The 18,459-nt window shown below is 37.1% G+C and overlaps 2 protein-coding genes across 2 annotated transcripts; both read left to right on the top strand.

The window, feature by feature from the left end:
* The first annotated feature begins 3,506 nt into the window (after positions 1 to 3,506).
* Positions 3,507 to 4,934, top strand: LOC103722200. The gene has a single exon (XM_008812676.4). The coding sequence runs from the start codon at positions 3,658 to 3,660 to the stop codon at positions 4,660 to 4,662; it is 1,005 nt and encodes a 334-aa protein (XP_008810898.1). The 5' UTR covers positions 3,507 to 3,657; the 3' UTR covers positions 4,663 to 4,934.
* A 2,075-nt stretch (positions 4,935 to 7,009) lies between these two features.
* LOC103722201 (ras-related protein RABC1) lies at positions 7,010 to 14,596 on the top strand. Its single transcript, XM_039133534.1, has 7 exons — positions 7,010 to 7,184; positions 7,302 to 7,461; positions 8,608 to 8,676; positions 10,251 to 10,316; positions 12,810 to 12,931; positions 13,143 to 13,271; positions 14,113 to 14,596. Exons 2-7 carry the CDS (start codon positions 7,320 to 7,322, stop codon positions 14,218 to 14,220), a joined length of 636 nt encoding a protein of 211 aa, XP_038989462.1. The 5' UTR covers positions 7,010 to 7,184; positions 7,302 to 7,319; the 3' UTR covers positions 14,221 to 14,596.
* Positions 14,597 to 18,459: the final 3,863 nt, after the last annotated feature.

Genomic DNA, 18,459 nt, shown 5'->3' with positions numbered 1-18,459 from the left:
GCCTCCCACCGCAACTAATCTGGAGTTGTGATCTCGGATGGCGAACCCTGTGCCGTTGCATCTCCCCTCATCATCCACATTGCCGTTGAAGTTCATCTTGAGGAAACCTAGAGGTGGGGGCATCCAAAAGACGAGTATTGTTCTGGACGCTTGTGTGTCCTTTTCATAGTCTTCTTCATGCTTCTCCTCATCGGGAAGCATCTTGCTGGTCCAAGGCAGGCTTCTATCTACCGAAAGACCAAAACATATGGGCTGGCGCGTGGAAGGCTAGTTGACACCATCGATTGACTCCAGCATCTGACGTGCTCATGGGACCAGTGTACTGCTTTGCCCAAGACGGGGCCAGAGAAGGAAGAGCCTGTATCAATATCCGTATAATCGAACCATGCCCTCGCAGCATCAACCGTATTATCGCTTCGGGCTAAGTCAGTATTTGGGTTACCAACCTTACTCTGACATAACGAGATCGAGGTAACTCCACCAGATCGAACTACGACTGTTGCTTTCTTGTTTGTACCGTTGCTACCTCAACTTCACGTACAACTGGGAACCAGACCGTAACTTCATCAGGCACTGATGGTCTGCTCCTCGGAGAATGCGGTCCAAATCTGTTTTCAGATGTAGAAAGATTCGTATGAAGAGGTCCTCAACCCTATCATCCTTAGATTTGGAAGGAATGAGAGGGCAGGCGATAAGATAAGAGGAAGGGTGATTTGAGTATTGATTTGTCTCTAGAAGATGGATGGTGATTGGTGATCACCAACGGAGTCTTTCGTTTGTTTCTTTGTTTGTGTTTTCTTGCTTTGAACGAGTCTCCAAGGACTCCGAAAGCTATGTGGAAAACCGGCATTCACGAACACGTTACCAAGGTTTCTTCCACGCATTGACAACGCCTTCCTCTTCAAGTAACGAATTGGAAATTTTGGAATTAGGAGCGGCTCTCAATCCTTAGTTGAAAAGGAAACTCAACTTGCTTCCATATGAAAACTAACAATAAGGGATCTTGTGGCCCGTAGTCATGTGTTTGTATTCATGGTGTTATTTTTTTTTTCGCTTTCTTTCGTTTGCTAGTAGGGTCCATAGGTGCATTGACTGGTCCTGGGATGCCTTCTTCCACAAAGGCATTGGTAGGCTAGCTAGGAGAAACAGATATTTCACTTTTCGGTGCATTGATTAGCCAAAATAACAAAAAAACCTCCCATGCTTGTGCAATTAACTAGTGCAATATATGAGATAAAATGTTATCCTTCAGTTGGAACAACTTGTTTTGTCCTATAAACTAAACATATACATATATAAAAACCTGCATGCATACATATATATACACATAAATACACACACACACACACACACACACACACACACACACACACATATATATATAGAGAGAGAGAGAGAGGAAGAAGGTAGCATTAGACCTGAATGATCTTGAAGTTAGAGAGAGAGAGGACGAAGATTAGGTATATTCAATATATGATATTTATTTTCTTGATAACTATATGATATTTGGTCGCTAAATTCTTTTTTAGATGTAGATCACATCCAATGACATAAATCTTCAATTTTGATGGTCCATCATAGATTTTAAAATTATTAAATATTTTATTAATAATTTAACATTGAGTTTATAGTTTCACATATGTGTAAAGAGAGTTTCTCTCGTAGATCTTGGAGGATATGGTACTCTTATTATAGATATAATCATAAAAAATATTATTAAAAAATTAAGGGCTTCTCTACTCCTCCTTAGAGTCCTTAGAGTCCAATAATTTCAGGATCCTTTTCCATAGAAGTGCAAATATATGACAGAAAAAGTTCATTACTGTTGTTATGGGACTCAAAAAGTTGAAAAATTTTATATATTATTATTGTTATTATGGTTGTTAAAGAGTTATACTTAAATGGACGATCCAATTCACGAATTTTATAAAAATAGGCTAGGCTAGATTGATAGCTGAGCCGGCTTCCTTTGGACCGAGACCAAGGATTGCAAAACCGGCAGGTGAGCTGCCCTTCTCCGCCTTTTCTTGATCTCTAAGCATAGATATCCATCTTCATTTAAAAAAAAAAAGGGATAGATACCCATAAGATTAAGATACAAGAGCAGACGCATGACCAAAGACTTTTGTGGAATTGACCGGGTCGCAAGAAGGAAGCTTTCACCAAAGAATGGACTTAGATCTTATATATGCGTCACCTTCTTAGCTTGACCCTCGAAACCCAATGGCCAACCATTTTTTTCTTCCTTCCAAAACCGGCCCTTCGGAAATATACGTAGTTTGTAAGTAAACTACGGAAACGCCACTCCTTTGGATGACCCTTACGAGACTTCTGATATGGTCATGGCATATTGAACTTGTGTACATAAGCATGCTAATATGTCTACCAACATACTAATTACTTACCATGCATGGACCATACATGCATCAAGATAATTTGATCCAGTAGAAGTTTGCATGAAAAAATTGTCTAACCATGGATAGATCTTTAGGTGCTTATGATCCAATAAATTGACTTGTTCCAACTCTGATCCTACTTTATCACCAAAATGGAAAAAGAGAAAAAAAAGCTCTGGTTGTTTTTATGTTAGTAGCTTTGGATATAATTTTAGAGTTTTGATTTAATAGAGCAAAATTGTACTTCTGATTAAATGCGACAGCACATTACGCTATTTATGATGGAGTAAAATGAAATTTTACCTGTGATTTATTATATTCATTTACATAATGTGGTATATCTATATATATATATATATATATATATATATATATATATAGTTGTCAAATCTAAATAGTTTGTGAAATTTGTACCTTAAAATGGTGCAATGACAAGACCAGAATATAACCAAGGTCATGATAGAGAAGTGATCAAATTCGTTTCTTCCAAACATAAATATTCATGATGGATGGATGATGATTTCAAGTCGTATTAGACCAAAGGTTAAATCACGATTTTATTTTTTTTTTAAAATAAAAAATATTTGTTTCATAATTACTTAAGTTGTATTTCACAGTGATAGCATAGAAGTGGTAGCCAGCAATTGGTGGTGCCACCGGTGAGTGACTGCCGAGAATGGTAGCAGCAGCAGCGGCAGCAACTAATAGTAATTCAAAATAATAAATTAAAAATTTAAATTTTTAGTTTCTACAATTTTTAGAAACTGGTAAAAAATTTCAAAAAAACTTAAAATAGAAAGCAGGTTATCAAATAATCTGAAATGATTTTTTTTTTAATTCATGTACATTTTAGATGGTCTTTTTCACGCATTAATGCATGGTGAGCTTCAGAAGACAAGTCGGTTCCAGGAGAGGATTGAATGCAACCCTTGTAGCCGAGGCTGCAAAGCATCGGTGCCCTGGGGATCTGATCATATGCCTCGCATATATGTACGCATGACACGCGTCCCACATGCAGCGGTTTCAACCCACTCCAAAGGCCACGTCATCTACCCAAATCCACAACAAACACACACACAGCTACACTCTCTTCGTAATTCAGATCAATCCCAAGGGCATTTTCCCCAGCTCCAAAGTCCACCTCCGTTTTCTCCATCCATCCCCTTCGCTCCTTTCTCCTCTCTGTGTAGTCGACTCATCCCCAATTCCCCAAAGAGAAACCTTAATTCTAATTCTTCTTCTTCTTCTTCGAATCGTCGACATGGATCGAGAGCCGGAGGAGCTCCAATTCTTGGGTATAGTGGGGATCTGCCACGAGGCCTCCAAGATCCTGCACTCATGGCAGCGCCTCTTCGCCCAGATCGCCCTCGCCCTGGTCCTCCCGCTCTCTGTCCTCTTCCTCGCCCACATCTACGTCTCCCACCTCCTCTTCTCGAAGATCGACCGCAGCGAGGTCGCCCTCGACGTCGCCACCCCGGGCTCCCCCTCGGAGTCCGCCATCCTCTCCCGCCTCTCCGCCGAGTGGTCCGCCTTCCTCCTCTTCAAGGCCGCCTACCTCCTCGCCCTCCTCGTCCTCTCCCTCCTCTCCACCTCCGCCGTCGTCTACTCCGTCGCCTCCATCTACACCGCCAAGGACCTCTCCTTCGCCAAGGTCCTCGCCGTCGTTCCCAAGGTCTGGCGCCGCCTCATGATCACCTTCCTCTGGGCCTTCCTCCTCCTCGTCGCCTATAACACCGCCGCCCTCATCCTCGCCGTTCTCGCCGTCCTCCTCCTCGGCCCCCACACCGCCGGGCTCGTCGCCATCGCCCTCATCGCCCTCGTCTACGCCGCCGGCCTCGTCTGGATCAGCGTCGTCTGGCACGTCGCCAGCGTCGTCTCCGTCCTCGAGGACGCCTGCGGCATCGAGGCCATGCGCAAGAGCCGGGCCCTCATCCGGGGCAAGACCTGGACGGCCGTCGCCATTTTCGTCGTGCTCAACCTCTGCTTCGTGGGTGTGGAAGTGGGTTTCCGACTTGCGGTCGTCCGGGGGAATTACTTGAATCTCGGGGTGGGGTCCAGGGTCGGGTACTCGGTGCTGATGCTCTCCTTCCTTTGTGCGGTGATTCTGTTCGCGCTGGTGGCGCAGACGGTGGTGTATTTCGTGTGCAAGTCGTACCATCACGAGAGCATCGATAAATCGAGCCTAGCGGACCATCTGGAGGTCTATTTGGGGGACTACATGCCGCTCAAAGCCAGGGATGTGCAGCTCGAGCAGTTCCACGTTTGATGTTCTTCATGAGACGGATTCAATATTTTCTAAACAGCTCTTGCATAAATTACTTGTGATGATGATATTCGCACATAGATGATGGATGATGCTATATGTAAACGATGTAATAATCTCTTTGTATGTGGTTTTTTTGGAAGAAGGAAACTTACAGGGCTTTACAGTTGGGTTCTGTGTCTATTTTTCTTTCCTGTATCTGTAAATCCAGAATGGAAAAACCTATTCGGTTCCATCAATTAGATGGAGAGATCGAAGCTATTTGTGGCTCTATATCATCTTAATTGTGAACATGATGTCAACCTTCTACCTTTCTCATTGGGACTTATAAATATGAGAAGATTAAGTCATGGGAGAGCATGCATCGAGTGTTACCTTAAGCTATATATCTGGAGTGTTTGTGTAGCAATGTTGCAAAGATAATGTTATCAAACCTTTTGCAACCTACAGTCATATAAGAACATTTAATTTCCTTTTAACATTTGCAATTGTAGGGATAACCGGTTAAATAAATGAGGAGAAAAACAAAATAGTGTTAGATATTTGTATTCTTAAAGTAATATGAACTTTTCTGATCATTTTAAGAAAAGTAGAGAAAAAACTAATACCAAAAACTTCTCTAAAAGGTTTTAAGTTACTGGAGAAAATATTATTTTGATTCTATGTGACTATTATTCTCTTTTCTTATTTTTTGACAAATATGAAATTTCCTTAATACATTATTATAATATTATGAAAAGACATACCTGGATAATTTAGAGCTCTGTAGTAGGAGCTTTCAAGAATACACTACAGGCGATGTGATGGAGTCCGGTCCTTGGCTTTGGATGCTAGAGCTTAGACCAAATTCACGATAGACCAATCGCAAAGCAATATATATATATATATATATTGCTTTGCATTTGGATTGGTCTACTGCTACTGCTGAGTGGACCTGATTCAACCAATAATTTTGCTGAGATATTTAATGAGACGAAAATTCATATAAAATAAGTTACATGTGTGATATTTAGTTCCGCAATTGTAAGTCCCACTGATGACTATTATTCAACAACGTATAGGTTTTCAAGTGAAATACAAGCATTAGATACATTTCTCTGATAAAAATGCTAGAAGGCACTGGTTACAATAAGGAAGTTAAAGTTTCATAACATATATTTTATGATAACTTTCCATTACATTGCTAAGCATATGATAGTGCGACATAAATCTCAAAGTTTACTAGCATTGCTTTGGTGGGCTTGAGGTGGAAATGATGGATGAATGAAGGGTGTTTAGATACTAAACTTCCAACTAGAGAGCTAGAGTTTGTATCAACCATTCTCCATTGAATAGCCAACAATGGGCGATGTGAGGCTAGTACACTTCAATTGAAAGTATCTATAGTTGAGGTATTTTGATATGAGAAGTACGAGATAATTCAAATCCTTTCCAATGCATCATTGAACTGCATGTCTAAATTTAAATCTTGCACCTTCCCATGCACTACAGAATGACTCATGATCAAGTAGTGGGTTTGCTTGATTTTGTGATACATAGATGACGACCGTCCTCAATCACCAATCATTTTGCTGATGGTTCATGTTTTGTGATTAGAAAAATTCCCATGTAAGAGAGCAATAGCTTCAATGATATCACTTTTTAAAATCGCCCGAAACATAAAGACTACATAGATTTGGTTTTGATTAGAGTTAACTAACGGGAGATGGAGTAGGCACATAGGGTGAAATTCAATTAGAATTTCTTTGAGAAATTCAATACTGAATTCAGCCCAATGTGGCTAAATTTTTGTAAAGAGTTTTTTTTGGCATAAATACTCTCATGAATATCGAATTTTGCATAAATACCCTCTCAAAATTGATATTTGCATGTATACCCTCATAAAACACTTATTTTTCTATTCTATTTTTTTTATTCTTCTTTTTGCATATATACCAATACCATTTAATACCGTTACAAAATTAACGGTTTCAAATTAAATTGACTAGAATATTCTTAATTGGTAGATGCGTTAAAAAAAAAATTTAATAAGCTGATCGTGATAGAGGACAAAAATGTAACTTCAAAATTTTATTTTATTTTTAATTAAAATAAATATAGTTTTTATTAACCGTGTCAGAAGAACCGTTATATTAGGAACATTTGTACAAAAATAGTATTTTATGATGGTACAGAAATAAATATAAATTTTAAGAGGATATTCACGTAAATCTAAATTTTAGGAAGAATATTTATAAAAAAAACTCTTTTTTAAATGACTTTAATTAATAATTAAATTTTAAATTATTATCATTATTATTATTAGTATAATATTAAAGTAAGCTTCGTACAGCCTGGTCTAATAATATGAATCCACCGCCACCGTTTCCGTCTTTCTTTAGTCGCCACCTGCAGCTTTCTTCACCACCGCGGGATTCCTTCCCCCTTGTCTTCCTTTCCGCTACCGCTTTTACTCTCTAATCCTCTATTTATCGAATTCTTGACCCAAGATCTTGAATTCCTCCCCCCTTAATTCCAGATTCGAGGTGCGCTGAGATCTTTTTGGGTGCTCTTTACCGTAGAAAGATCGCTTCTTGGGATCTAGATTTCGTTCAATCGTTTCATTTTGGTGCTTTTTTTAGCGTTTTCCATGCGTTTTCTAGGGTTTCTGAAGTAATAATATGATGGATTCGTCGTCTTTGAGCCAACCGGAGTTCGATTATTTGTTCAAGTTGTTGCTAATCGGGGATTCGGGGGTGGGGAAGAGCAGCCTCCTGCTGAGATTCACCTCGGACTCCTTCGACGATCTCTCCCCCACGATTGGTGAGATTTCAGATCCTTCCATTTGTTTCTTCGAGCTTTTCCAGTAATGCAATGCGTTTTATTAAGGAGCTCGATAATTTTTGTGCATACATCTAGAAATGAGAAAAATTTGAAGCTACTGGATTGAACTTATAATGTGTTGTTGCTACTGAATGGTCTGTTTGTATACGTGCGGCTTATAATTATGAAAATCATGTGATCAATGAGTTATTATTGTAATTCTTGAGGGTGTGAGAGCTATAAAGAATAATTGAAGAAACAATCACAGAGTACTACTGCTTCTAAGTGTAAGCATTTGATATTATATGTGTGTACGAATTGGAAAAGTGAGATTTGCAGCTATATAGTTGAATTGATGCTGTATTGTTGTTTGCTAGTGGTTTGTGTATTTATTGATCAATGGTAATAGAAAAATGTGCAATAACTGAGTTTTTGTTGTAATACTTGGACATATGAGACTGAGAGTTGCAAATGATGTCCGGTGGCTAAAATCATAGCAGAGGTTGCAGTGCAAAGCTTTTAAGTATATGAATTTGATAATATTTTTACATCTAAATTGGAAAATGAAATGATCAGGTGCTACTGTGGTAGAATTGATATTGTGTTATGGTTTGTAAATGCTCTGTTTTATTTATTTATGGAGGATGATTAAGATAATGATGAAAATTTTACTAGTTTTTGTTGTAATACTTGAGGGTGTTAGAGTTGCCAAGAACCAAGAACAAAGAACAATTTGTAGTTAGAATTGGTAGCAATGATCATAGAAAAAACATGTTCATTTGGTAGATATTTTGGGAATAATGATCTTAAGTTGTTCGTAATGAGGACATCATAAAAAATCTTCATCTTGTCTTTTTATTGTGGTTGATACCAACATGGTTAGCTGTAATCCTTCTAATGTCAATCAGTATTTCCAACAAATTATCTTTTCTGATATTTGATTTGCTTCCTGTAGATTATGTGGCTCAGTTGGACTATTCAGAACTGAATGTATTCTTGCATTAGATTTTCTTCATAGTAAAAATTTATTCTGAAAGAATTTTCATTAAGACTGGAGTTCAATAACATGCTAGCGTCGCAAGTTTTTCACAATTTTGTTTGTTTTATCAATTACTTTGATCAAATGCTTCATTTTTTTTGTTTCAGGTGTGGATTTCAAGGTAAAAATGGTTACAATTGGAGGCAAAAAGCTGAAGCTTGCAATCTGGGACACTGGTAACGATTTAGCTCGTTTTATCTTATGAGATGCCACTTTGGTTTCTTTTTTGGTCATATACTCATTTCATTTGCTTCTGTTGATTTATTCTAACTCCTGAGGTGTTAAATTTGACTTAATCCCCTGACCATTGCTATTCATGCCTGAAAATTAACCCTATGAAGAGGATGCATTATTTTTGTGATGCTATTGCCAAAAGTTGAATTTTCTGAGCTGTTACATTCACCCTATCCTAAAGAGTACAGGAACCAACAATAAGAAGCTTTGTGAGGACATAAAGAATGACCATGAAATGAATAGAGAGTGAAATTTGATTAAAATCCCACAATGAACTGGTAACCTTTTTCTGAAGTGTGAGAAAGAAGGTTATTTTTTTGGCGTATGAGAATAGCAATATTAGCATGGATGGTATGGAAATGTAATTCACTATTGAAACAACTATTTGGAGTTCCAAAAGCTCATAAAGCTTGTTATTTGCAAATGGAGAAGTTACTTTTATTCATGGGAGAATAAGAGGTTGATCTTGTAATTAAGTACATCCATCTACTAATACACCAGCCATTCTGGTATGATGGTAGCACTATGTACTTGTATATTACCATTTAAAACAATTAAAAATATTTTTGTATTTCCTTCCCCTCTTACTCTTTATGCGCAACTGCAGTTTTCATGACAATCTGTTTGTTAACAAATGCTATGCAGCAGACATGCATTTATTTTCATGAGTTAATAGTATCATGAGCAATTCTGGTATGTAGCAAGTTGACCAGGCATAGTATGTTTTCAATGGATTTAGAGTTATACACAACCAATCAGATCCCAATAGAACTTTAAATTGGTAAAATCTTTGCTCTGGATGACCTTTCCTCTTTGTCTTATTGCTTGACCTTTACAGATTGCTTAAACCACAAAATGAACAAGGATTTTTTGCCTTTAAACCAACTCGTCTTTGAGGAATAATGGCAGCTCCTCTTTTCTTTGAGCTGCTTTATGACCTGTAACAATTTATAGGGTGTTATTGTCAAGTTCAGATTGTTTGTGGATATATTTCAGACCTTGGTGGGTCGTATTTGGATCCACGAGGTCAATTTGATGTAAATAGGACATCAGGTTAAAGTTGAGTTTAAATGCTTGTTGCATGGCATTTTATGTTGGTGTCATTAGATCTGGTAATTCATAAGGTAGAGTGCAAACAATTAATGAAGCAACAAGAAGCTAACAAGTGATTGTGACCTCAAAAATGAACAAAAGCAGGATGCACTCCAAGCTTCTAGCACCAGCCTAGCTCCTGAAAGTCTATCAGCCTAGCCCCTTGGCATGTCCTAACCTATTTCTACATTGTTTTATCCCTTGTAATTGCAAGGAAAATTCTATTTCAATAGATGAGAAGTCTTTTGATTAATTCTTGTGATTTGCAGTGGATCCTTCTATCTTATTTTATTCGATAAGTTATACATGCATACATGCACACGTATATTTTGAGATTCTAAGAAGGCATTCTATGATGTAATGAATGATCTATGACTTTTGAATGGAAATTAGTGATAACAGAAAAAGCATCTGTATCATGCAGCTGGACAAGAAAGGTTCAGAACTTTAACCAGCTCATATTACAGAGGAGCACAAGGGATCATCATGGGTATGCAATTATGCATTACTCTTTTCTATACTGTTGAATTTGAATTTGATACCTTTTCATTTTATTAGATTCTAATATCATTCATTGATGAAGAGAAAATTTGGATGTTAGTTTTTCATATGCGCTGCAACTACTCTACTATTTCTTGTGTTCTAGTCAGCAATCTTGGTTTTTCCTTCTACAATCCTTCAGTTCTATTGCCTAAGCTCAATGAACCGGGTGATCTATATACATCATTGTAGCCAATATTGTGCCTGAAAAGTACGTGTACTATTATCTTTGACACCTAAAGACTGAAAAGAATGCGGATATGGCTGCACGGTCATGGCTACAATTTGGCAACCTCCAAATTCTAGAACACCATGTAGGATCATTATCTCTGTGGAATATAATGATGCCCTAAAATGTAAATAAACTGATACATAATAAAAAAATTCCTTGTTATGTAATTATATTTACCAATTTACAAGTGATGAATTGACAAATTGTTATTAAGGATAATTTGAATATTTATGTTGATAAAATATGTTAAAATGAACTATAACAATAGGCTTTGTGGAGGATTATCTGTGGACACCACTCTAGGATTAACTGTTCAGATCCTGGTTCAGGTGTCAGATCAAATCCATTAAGTGCTACGAAGCATGGAGCAAATACTGTGGCGAACCTTCAGCAAAAATAGGACAGAATCTGGCTATAATAGAAAATATTAAGTAAATAAATATAAATATATCTGTGTAAAAAAAAAAAGCATCCATGATGCATGATAGGTGACCTTAATAACATAGTCTATACCTTATGATAACATTAGTACTACAATTACTGAAATTAAAATATCCATCATGATCCACAACTAAAAGGTTCATATTCGTCAAAGAGAGCCTTTTACCATCATACCTAAGTCTATCCAGGAATTATCTGGATATGAAAAGATACTTAAGTATTGACACATAAACAAACTTTGTCCAATGCATATCAGTGTGCCACACATATCAGATATGGCCTTGGCATGCAACAAGTATTTATGCATCTAGATTGAACCTGTCAAAATATCCAGCTATTATCTAATATTTGGAATGCAGTATTTTGCTGCTTCAGGTATGTAATCATAATCTAAGCTAGATAGTTGCGAGCACTATGAATTAGGGAAAGATGCCATGAATTTTTGTTTGAGATGATGCAAGAATCAAATAAGTAAATGAAAGAATTATAGATTTTTTTAAAGGCGAGGATTATAGATTCATTATTTGGAATTCTTTCAGAAAAATTATCATGTATACTTTAACACCCTTTCTTGCATAAAACAACAAAACTATGCATGGAACAAAAGTTAAAGGAGAAAATGACTTGTACATGCAAATACTAAGTAAACATTTTTGTAGGAGAAAATGACTAAATGGTGTATTTACCCCTCTATTACCTGTTCCTCTTTGTTGACCTTGAGTAACTAACCTAGTAAGCATATGCCTTGGAGAGATACTGTAATTCAAAAAATAGTCCATCTACTAAAAGAACTAACATTAGATAATTATATGTATCACCTCTTCTTGGCAATTTATTAGTGTGACACCTAACCAACCAGAAATCAGATCAGCACCATGTAAGATTCACGCATGCAAGCTAAGAGGACACTGCAAAGCTGAAACTGTAATCATGTATGCTGTAAACAGCTTCAAATATTCCTTGGATTGAGAAAGAGTTACTAGATCTATTCAGCATCACTAATGACTCTTATCTAATAATATCTGGATATTGCAGCAGAATTTAGTTCTCAGATTATTCAGGTTGCCTTGCTGGTACGACTATGTTATCTGATCTTTATATCTTCCTCTTAGCCATTTATCTTCAGGTAAACTCAATATCTTTCCGATAAACTCAGATGACAAATGAAATTAAAGGTAAAAAAGAAGGAACTGAGAACAACTTAGGAGAAGAGGATACGATAGGATTAGGAAGAGAGGACCAGAAAGCAGAAAGAGAACAAGGAGGTAACATTGAACAAGTGGAAAGAAGGATAATATACGGGCTGGTTCTATTCTTGCTGCTCTTTTGTCCTACGGCTCCGATGTAATGAGGCATAAGGAGAAAAGGACCGTAGTAAGAACTTATATTTGTAAACCTAGCTGGCCCTAGCTTAATGTTTTCTACTCTCACAAGACTGTATTAGGTTTGGTCCATAGCCTAAATATGCTATATGGCCACTATTTTCATTGTGTGCATCTCCCAGTACATTGAATTAAACTCCTACTTCTTGAACCAGGAATCTAGGGACCATCTGAATTGCTTAGTCACACATCTGAGTGGGCAATCTTTCAGCTTTTACTTAATAGCTAATATATCTCTTCAACCAAGACTATATATCTTCTTTGCGCAGATCTACACTATTGTTTCTTTATAAATGTCATGACATCCGCATATTTCAATATTAGCATAGACAGTATGGTGAAAATGTTTTGCTGATAATTAATTTTTTTTCTCGGTAATTTATGACAGTTTATGATGTAACACGAAGGGAAACGTTCACCAACCTTGCTGATGTATGGGCTAAGGAAATAGACCTTTACTCAACTAATCAAGATTGCATCAAAATGCTTGTTGGTAACAAGGTTGATAAGGTAATGTACATGTATCTAGTTAGATCTTTATTTTTAATGTGCAATTTTGTATAATGCAATAAACCAGTCATTTAATTTCTATTTTGATATTATGTATCATGTTCTTAACCTTGGCATCATCTGTTGTATCTTTAGCTTTTTTTCCATATATTGATAATACATGTTTAATTAAAAGAGGGATGGAAATTTTTATGCTTTTTTATGTTTCCAGGAAAGTGAGAGAGTTGTCACAAAGAAGGAGGGCATTGACTTTGCTAGGGAATATGGATGTCTGTTTTTAGAATGTAGTGCAAAAACACGAGTCAATGTGGAACAATGCTTTGAAGAGCTTGTCTTAAAGGTATGAAAATTCCAATACATCTGATGTTTCATATGTTGGGAGGTCTATTGTCTATTGATTCTGAGATCTGGGTTATATTATCAACACGAAGTATCTGTTTCCAAGTCAGCTGAAAGATTGTGCTGCAATTGTTAGTTATGCAAATGTCTGGAAAGCCAGTTTTACTTTATGTGAACCCAGACCCTTTGATTTAGCTTAGATATATATATTTAGTGAAAGTAAAAATAGATTTATGCAAAGGTCTTGCATAACTTTTGAGGAACCTTTTGAAGAGAAGTCTTCTACATGGGATGATGATTTTATTTTTGCAATTTTTAAGCGGCATTATTGTAGGATTTCCCATTATTATGTGGTATACCTTTTCTTCTTTACCATAAAATGGCATTTAGCAGAGGTTTTTTAACAAGTGCCATTGAGTTGTCAGCCTATTCTAGTTTTGTAGTACATTATCTCTATGCTTTGCTGGAGGTTTAAGTCTTGGGCATCCTATATACCCATGCTAAATTCCAAGGGAGTATTTTCTGCCAGCTAGATTTCCAGATGCTTGAACTGTTTGTTGGTTTGCTCTGTTAGTAATTTTTTTCTTTCACTTTTTTTGGCAATGTTTTAGACAAAAGGTATTCCAGATCTATCTTATACCAGGCTATCCTCTTCCTTGCTTTTGAGATTTTTCTTCTAGAGTTTTAGAGGAAGCACTGACCACTTAATGAGGAAAGAGAAAAGCATTAGAAGTAAGAATAGATGGATGTTGAAATTGCATATTCTATATACATGTTATCACAATAAGCTACTGGAGGTCTATTAAAAATATGAGTAATAATTGTTTACATCAATGGTACAGATCTTAGATACACCAAGCCTCTTGGCTGAGGGTTCGGCAGGTGTGAAGAACAACATTTTTAAGCAGAAGCCACCACAAGCTGATGCTTCTACTAGCAGCTGTTGTTGACTGTTCTCCTTTACCCAAGATCTTACGCTTCAGATTTCTTGTGACAGCATACCCGCTGATGGCGATACAGATGGTGATTGGTGGTGATTTTATCTTTACATTGTTCATGTGCGGTACTGTGAAATTAAATGCATGGTTCCAATATACAGTTATATTTTACAATGAATATTATCTTTTGTGTTATCACGATTTCTTTCTGGTTATAGGGTAGTTCTCATAAAGATGATGAAATGTAAATTAGTTTATCAGAGCTGAAATTTTGCTCTGTGAAACAGTGTGATGCCCTATCAGTATCCAACTTTGATTGTGTTGGGGTGAAGTGGTGATATATTGGATAATCTTCAGCAGGATGTTCTCCTGGATAGATAGTCTTTAATCAGTTCTTTTGTCAAATAAATACCCATGCCCAATGCAAGTTTTTATGAGAATTATCATGGGACTCAAAATAGTGTATTGTTTGCAAATTTGATAGAAAAACATTGGACCTTGGGGAAAAAAGGTATGAGAGTGCAAATTAAATAGTTCTCAAGTTTTATTTCCCCCAGCTAATGATCAAGTCTTTTAATTTCTTCACCCATTTTGCAGGTGTCCAGAGATAGTTTTCATTACAATCTCTCCTCCACCTCCTTAGATGTTTTCGAGACTTCTGAGATGTTTCAGCTTGATAGATTGAATTTGAGTTTGTATTGTGACATCCAATCAACCAGAGTAGAGTGGGTGAGAAAGGAAATATAAGACTCATGATACATAAATAACCACACTTCATAATAAACTAATCAGCACGTAAACTAATTATTATGCATAAGAGGGTCACCCACATGTGGGCTTGTGCTGACAATGCAATTTGAGCAAAAATGTGGTTTTGTGAGAATTAAGGGTGAACTGTATGCTTTTCCTCAAAAAGATGAATTGTATATTTTGAACCAATTTTACTTATTATTTACTATTGACAGTTATTTACTTGTGGCTGGAGTGAGTGCAAATGTAAACACACCTCTCTTCCATCCTAATTTTAGCGCTACTTGTTATCTTAAGAAAGAGGATATGATTCTGATTTTTCATGTACAATCATATCAAGTTTGTGAATAGTTTTCCCCCTCATTGTTGAATAAAAAACAGTGGATTCTGACTTACCGGCTATAAAGCTTTGGAGGAGGTATTGTCCATTTCTAATGGTCTATGGCCAGAACATTGCTTCTGAAGTCTGTCGTGGTGGCATTTAGTCATGGTGGTTTGTCATCCTTGCCTGAAGCTGAGCAAATATATTGGTTTTGGATACAAGTCCTTGCATTTTTGAAAGGAGAATGGTGGGTGCAGTATTGTTGACACTGGGTTTCGAGTTTGGAGGAGATTTTCTCTCACAGCTTGAACTCAACCAGACTAACGTTCTCTGATATTGGTTTGGAGATGTTTTGGGATTTTCAGATGCAAATTATGATGGTGTTGCTTGAGAAGTGGAGTTAAGTTTGTTTCATACGGTGACTATCCCTTATAACAACCTGAATCCACAGGACGATTTGGCCTTGGCTAACTGCCAGCCATGCTGAAATTTCTGCTTTGAGGGAAGCGTCGAGCCCGTGAAACTCTGGATCAAAATTTGAGGGAAAGAAACTGCCATGCACTCTCCAATTGTATTCTTTGCAGCTGACATGATGAGACTGTGAGTGACCTCTCTTGCTGTTTCTCCAGAGCAATCTAGGAAAAAATTTTGTTTCCTTTCTTTTTTTGAGAGAACTAACAGTCTTTTGTAAAGATAATTAAAAAGGACAAACAGTGTGGTGGATTGGACGACTTTTTGCATTGCCAGTCATGCCAGGCAAGTTTTACTCCTGCTCCTCAATTTTGCAATCTTTTGTATTCCAACTCCATGGTTGCATCTTCATCAGGGCTATAAAATTTTGCCGTCTCAATGAAAGGAGAAAAAAGAAGAAGAAGAAGAAAGGAAATACAGAAGGATTCAAGAGCTGCTGATACACCGAAAAGTGCAACTCTCTCGTTCCAGCGCTCAGAATTTTCGGTCATATTGAAATTTCCTTTATGCGACTCTCATTTAGAAGGCGTCTGAGCTTTCACTTCTGTCTCTACTGGGATTATGGCCATCCACCAACCCATGCAAACCACAGTTTACCAGTCTCTTAGGAAACGTTGCATAACCACCACCTAAGCATATGAAATGATCATAAATGAAGAGGCACAAGAAAGGATCTTGGCTCTCAAGAAGAAAGGAGGAGAAGAGAGAGCAGAGAGGGAAATGGAAAAGAAAAGGTGGTGAGAAATGCCGTGCAGAACTGCCGGGCCGGGCCGCAGCCCATCAGTCCCTAGCCCAACTCTCTTTCGGCAAATGAGCATCAGAAAACGGCATTAGAATTCTTGGCTTGTGAAGAACTCGGCAAGCGTCTCGCAATCTGGCTATCAATCGGTTTTCCTCAGCCATCCACCTCAATCATGAGCCCCACCTCACAACCTCTTGACTGCAAAAATGGCAGGATTCATTGCTTATGCTAAGCTTGGCCCACAAAGTTAGACATGTTAAAAGAGGAGACTGTGAGGTCCATCTCTTGGGCAAGAATCAAGTAGAAAGCATAAAAACACAAACAATATCAAGTTGGAGATATCTCACGTCAGGTAAATGTTTGCATTTTAAATTGAGCTAGTCCCTGCTAGCTGGTTGTTGGGACCAGTTGGAACATCATGGAGAACTAGTCTCCGTCAGAGTTTTTTATTTTCGGTTTAAGAGATGCTTCATTTTCCTCTTTTTATCCATAAGTTTGAATTTTTTACCATTATGTTTTTCCACGAAGAGGCTTTTTTTTCACTTCTATAAGTATGATAATACTCCGGCAAAATTGGATGACTCTTCCTTCCCTTCTTTCTCACAATTATACTTTCTTTCTCTTACAAGTTAATACATATATTGATGGTGCTGTACTTTGGGGATGCAGTCTAAGATGTAGAAAATATGTGGACTTTGTATTCTAGAAAAAATAATTTCCACAAAACTGCCTATATAGTGTAGGAAAATAATTATCTCTAAGAGACTACCTTAAGTGATAAATTTAACCTAATTTATTTCTATTTTTTGCAGAACTTTTCTTGAGTTTTATATGTGAAGTCTCCAACAGTGTCGTCACGCCAACTGCCGAGGCTAGTTCAAATATGAAAGAGAACAAGTCTTGTCATGCTGAGTGCCGGTACTATTTTTTTTTTTTTTTGCTGAAAGAAAAGGGGTAGGGGGGAGGAAGGGACAAGCCCATCCCCGCGTAGCAGCCCCCACTGGGCCCCCGCCCCGCCAGGAGAATGTTCGATGCGGGCAGAAATGGCCGTGTATTGGGCACCCCGACCGGTTTTACTCATACCCTCCCCACCCGTGGGCCCGGCTCAGCTACTCCTCTGAGCTCTGGCTCGAGTCCCACGTGTGAGTACGTCACACCCGGCACCACCTCGGCTACTAGCGGTTCAAGAGCGGTCCTACACCACAAGTCCAAGCAGTGGCCAAAGTAGTGAGCTCCGGTCCACAATTTAATCGTCGCCGCAGCAATTCGAACTTGGGACCTTGTGGTTAGAATTGCTGCCCAGTACCACTAGGCTACCACCTTAGTGGCTATGCCGGTACTAGTTTAAACGTGTAAGAGAACAAGCCTTTGTCTAGATATGATTTATTAATGGCTTTCAATTTGTTGGTTGATATGCTCATTGATTTTTTTTTTACATATATACTCTTCAAAATATATAAAATTATATAAATGTCCCCATAAAATTTTTATTTACATGTATACTCTTATAAAATATTTATTTTACATCCATACCCTTCTTTTTCTTTCTTATATATATATATATATATATATATATATATATATATATATATATATATATATATATATATATATATATATATATATATAAGGATACATATGTAAATAGCAACTTTGCAACGGTATTTACACAATTACACATAGGAGGGTACACACTTAAAAAAATAAATAAAAAATGATCAAAATTCAGTAACAATAATTGAGTTATTCTTAATAAAAAAGTGGTAAAAAAAGATTAATATTATCATAGCACATGATCTTATGTTAATATCAAGTATTATAGAATGAATTATAAAAAATATATAGATGTCATAGATTTAATAATGATAATTATTTCAAAATCAAATAGAAAATAGCATTACCAAAATGTTCACTTAATATTTCAACTTAGACCGAGTCATGATCTTAAAAAAAATTATAATGTAGC

The sequence above is a fragment of the Phoenix dactylifera genome, chromosome 1 (assembly GCF_009389715.1).
Source record: "Phoenix dactylifera cultivar Barhee BC4 chromosome 1, palm_55x_up_171113_PBpolish2nd_filt_p, whole genome shotgun sequence".
Taxonomy (NCBI): domain Eukaryota; kingdom Viridiplantae; phylum Streptophyta; class Magnoliopsida; order Arecales; family Arecaceae; genus Phoenix; species Phoenix dactylifera.
Note: the sequence above shows the minus strand (reverse complement) of the source record. Positions and strands in the feature narration are given on the sequence as shown.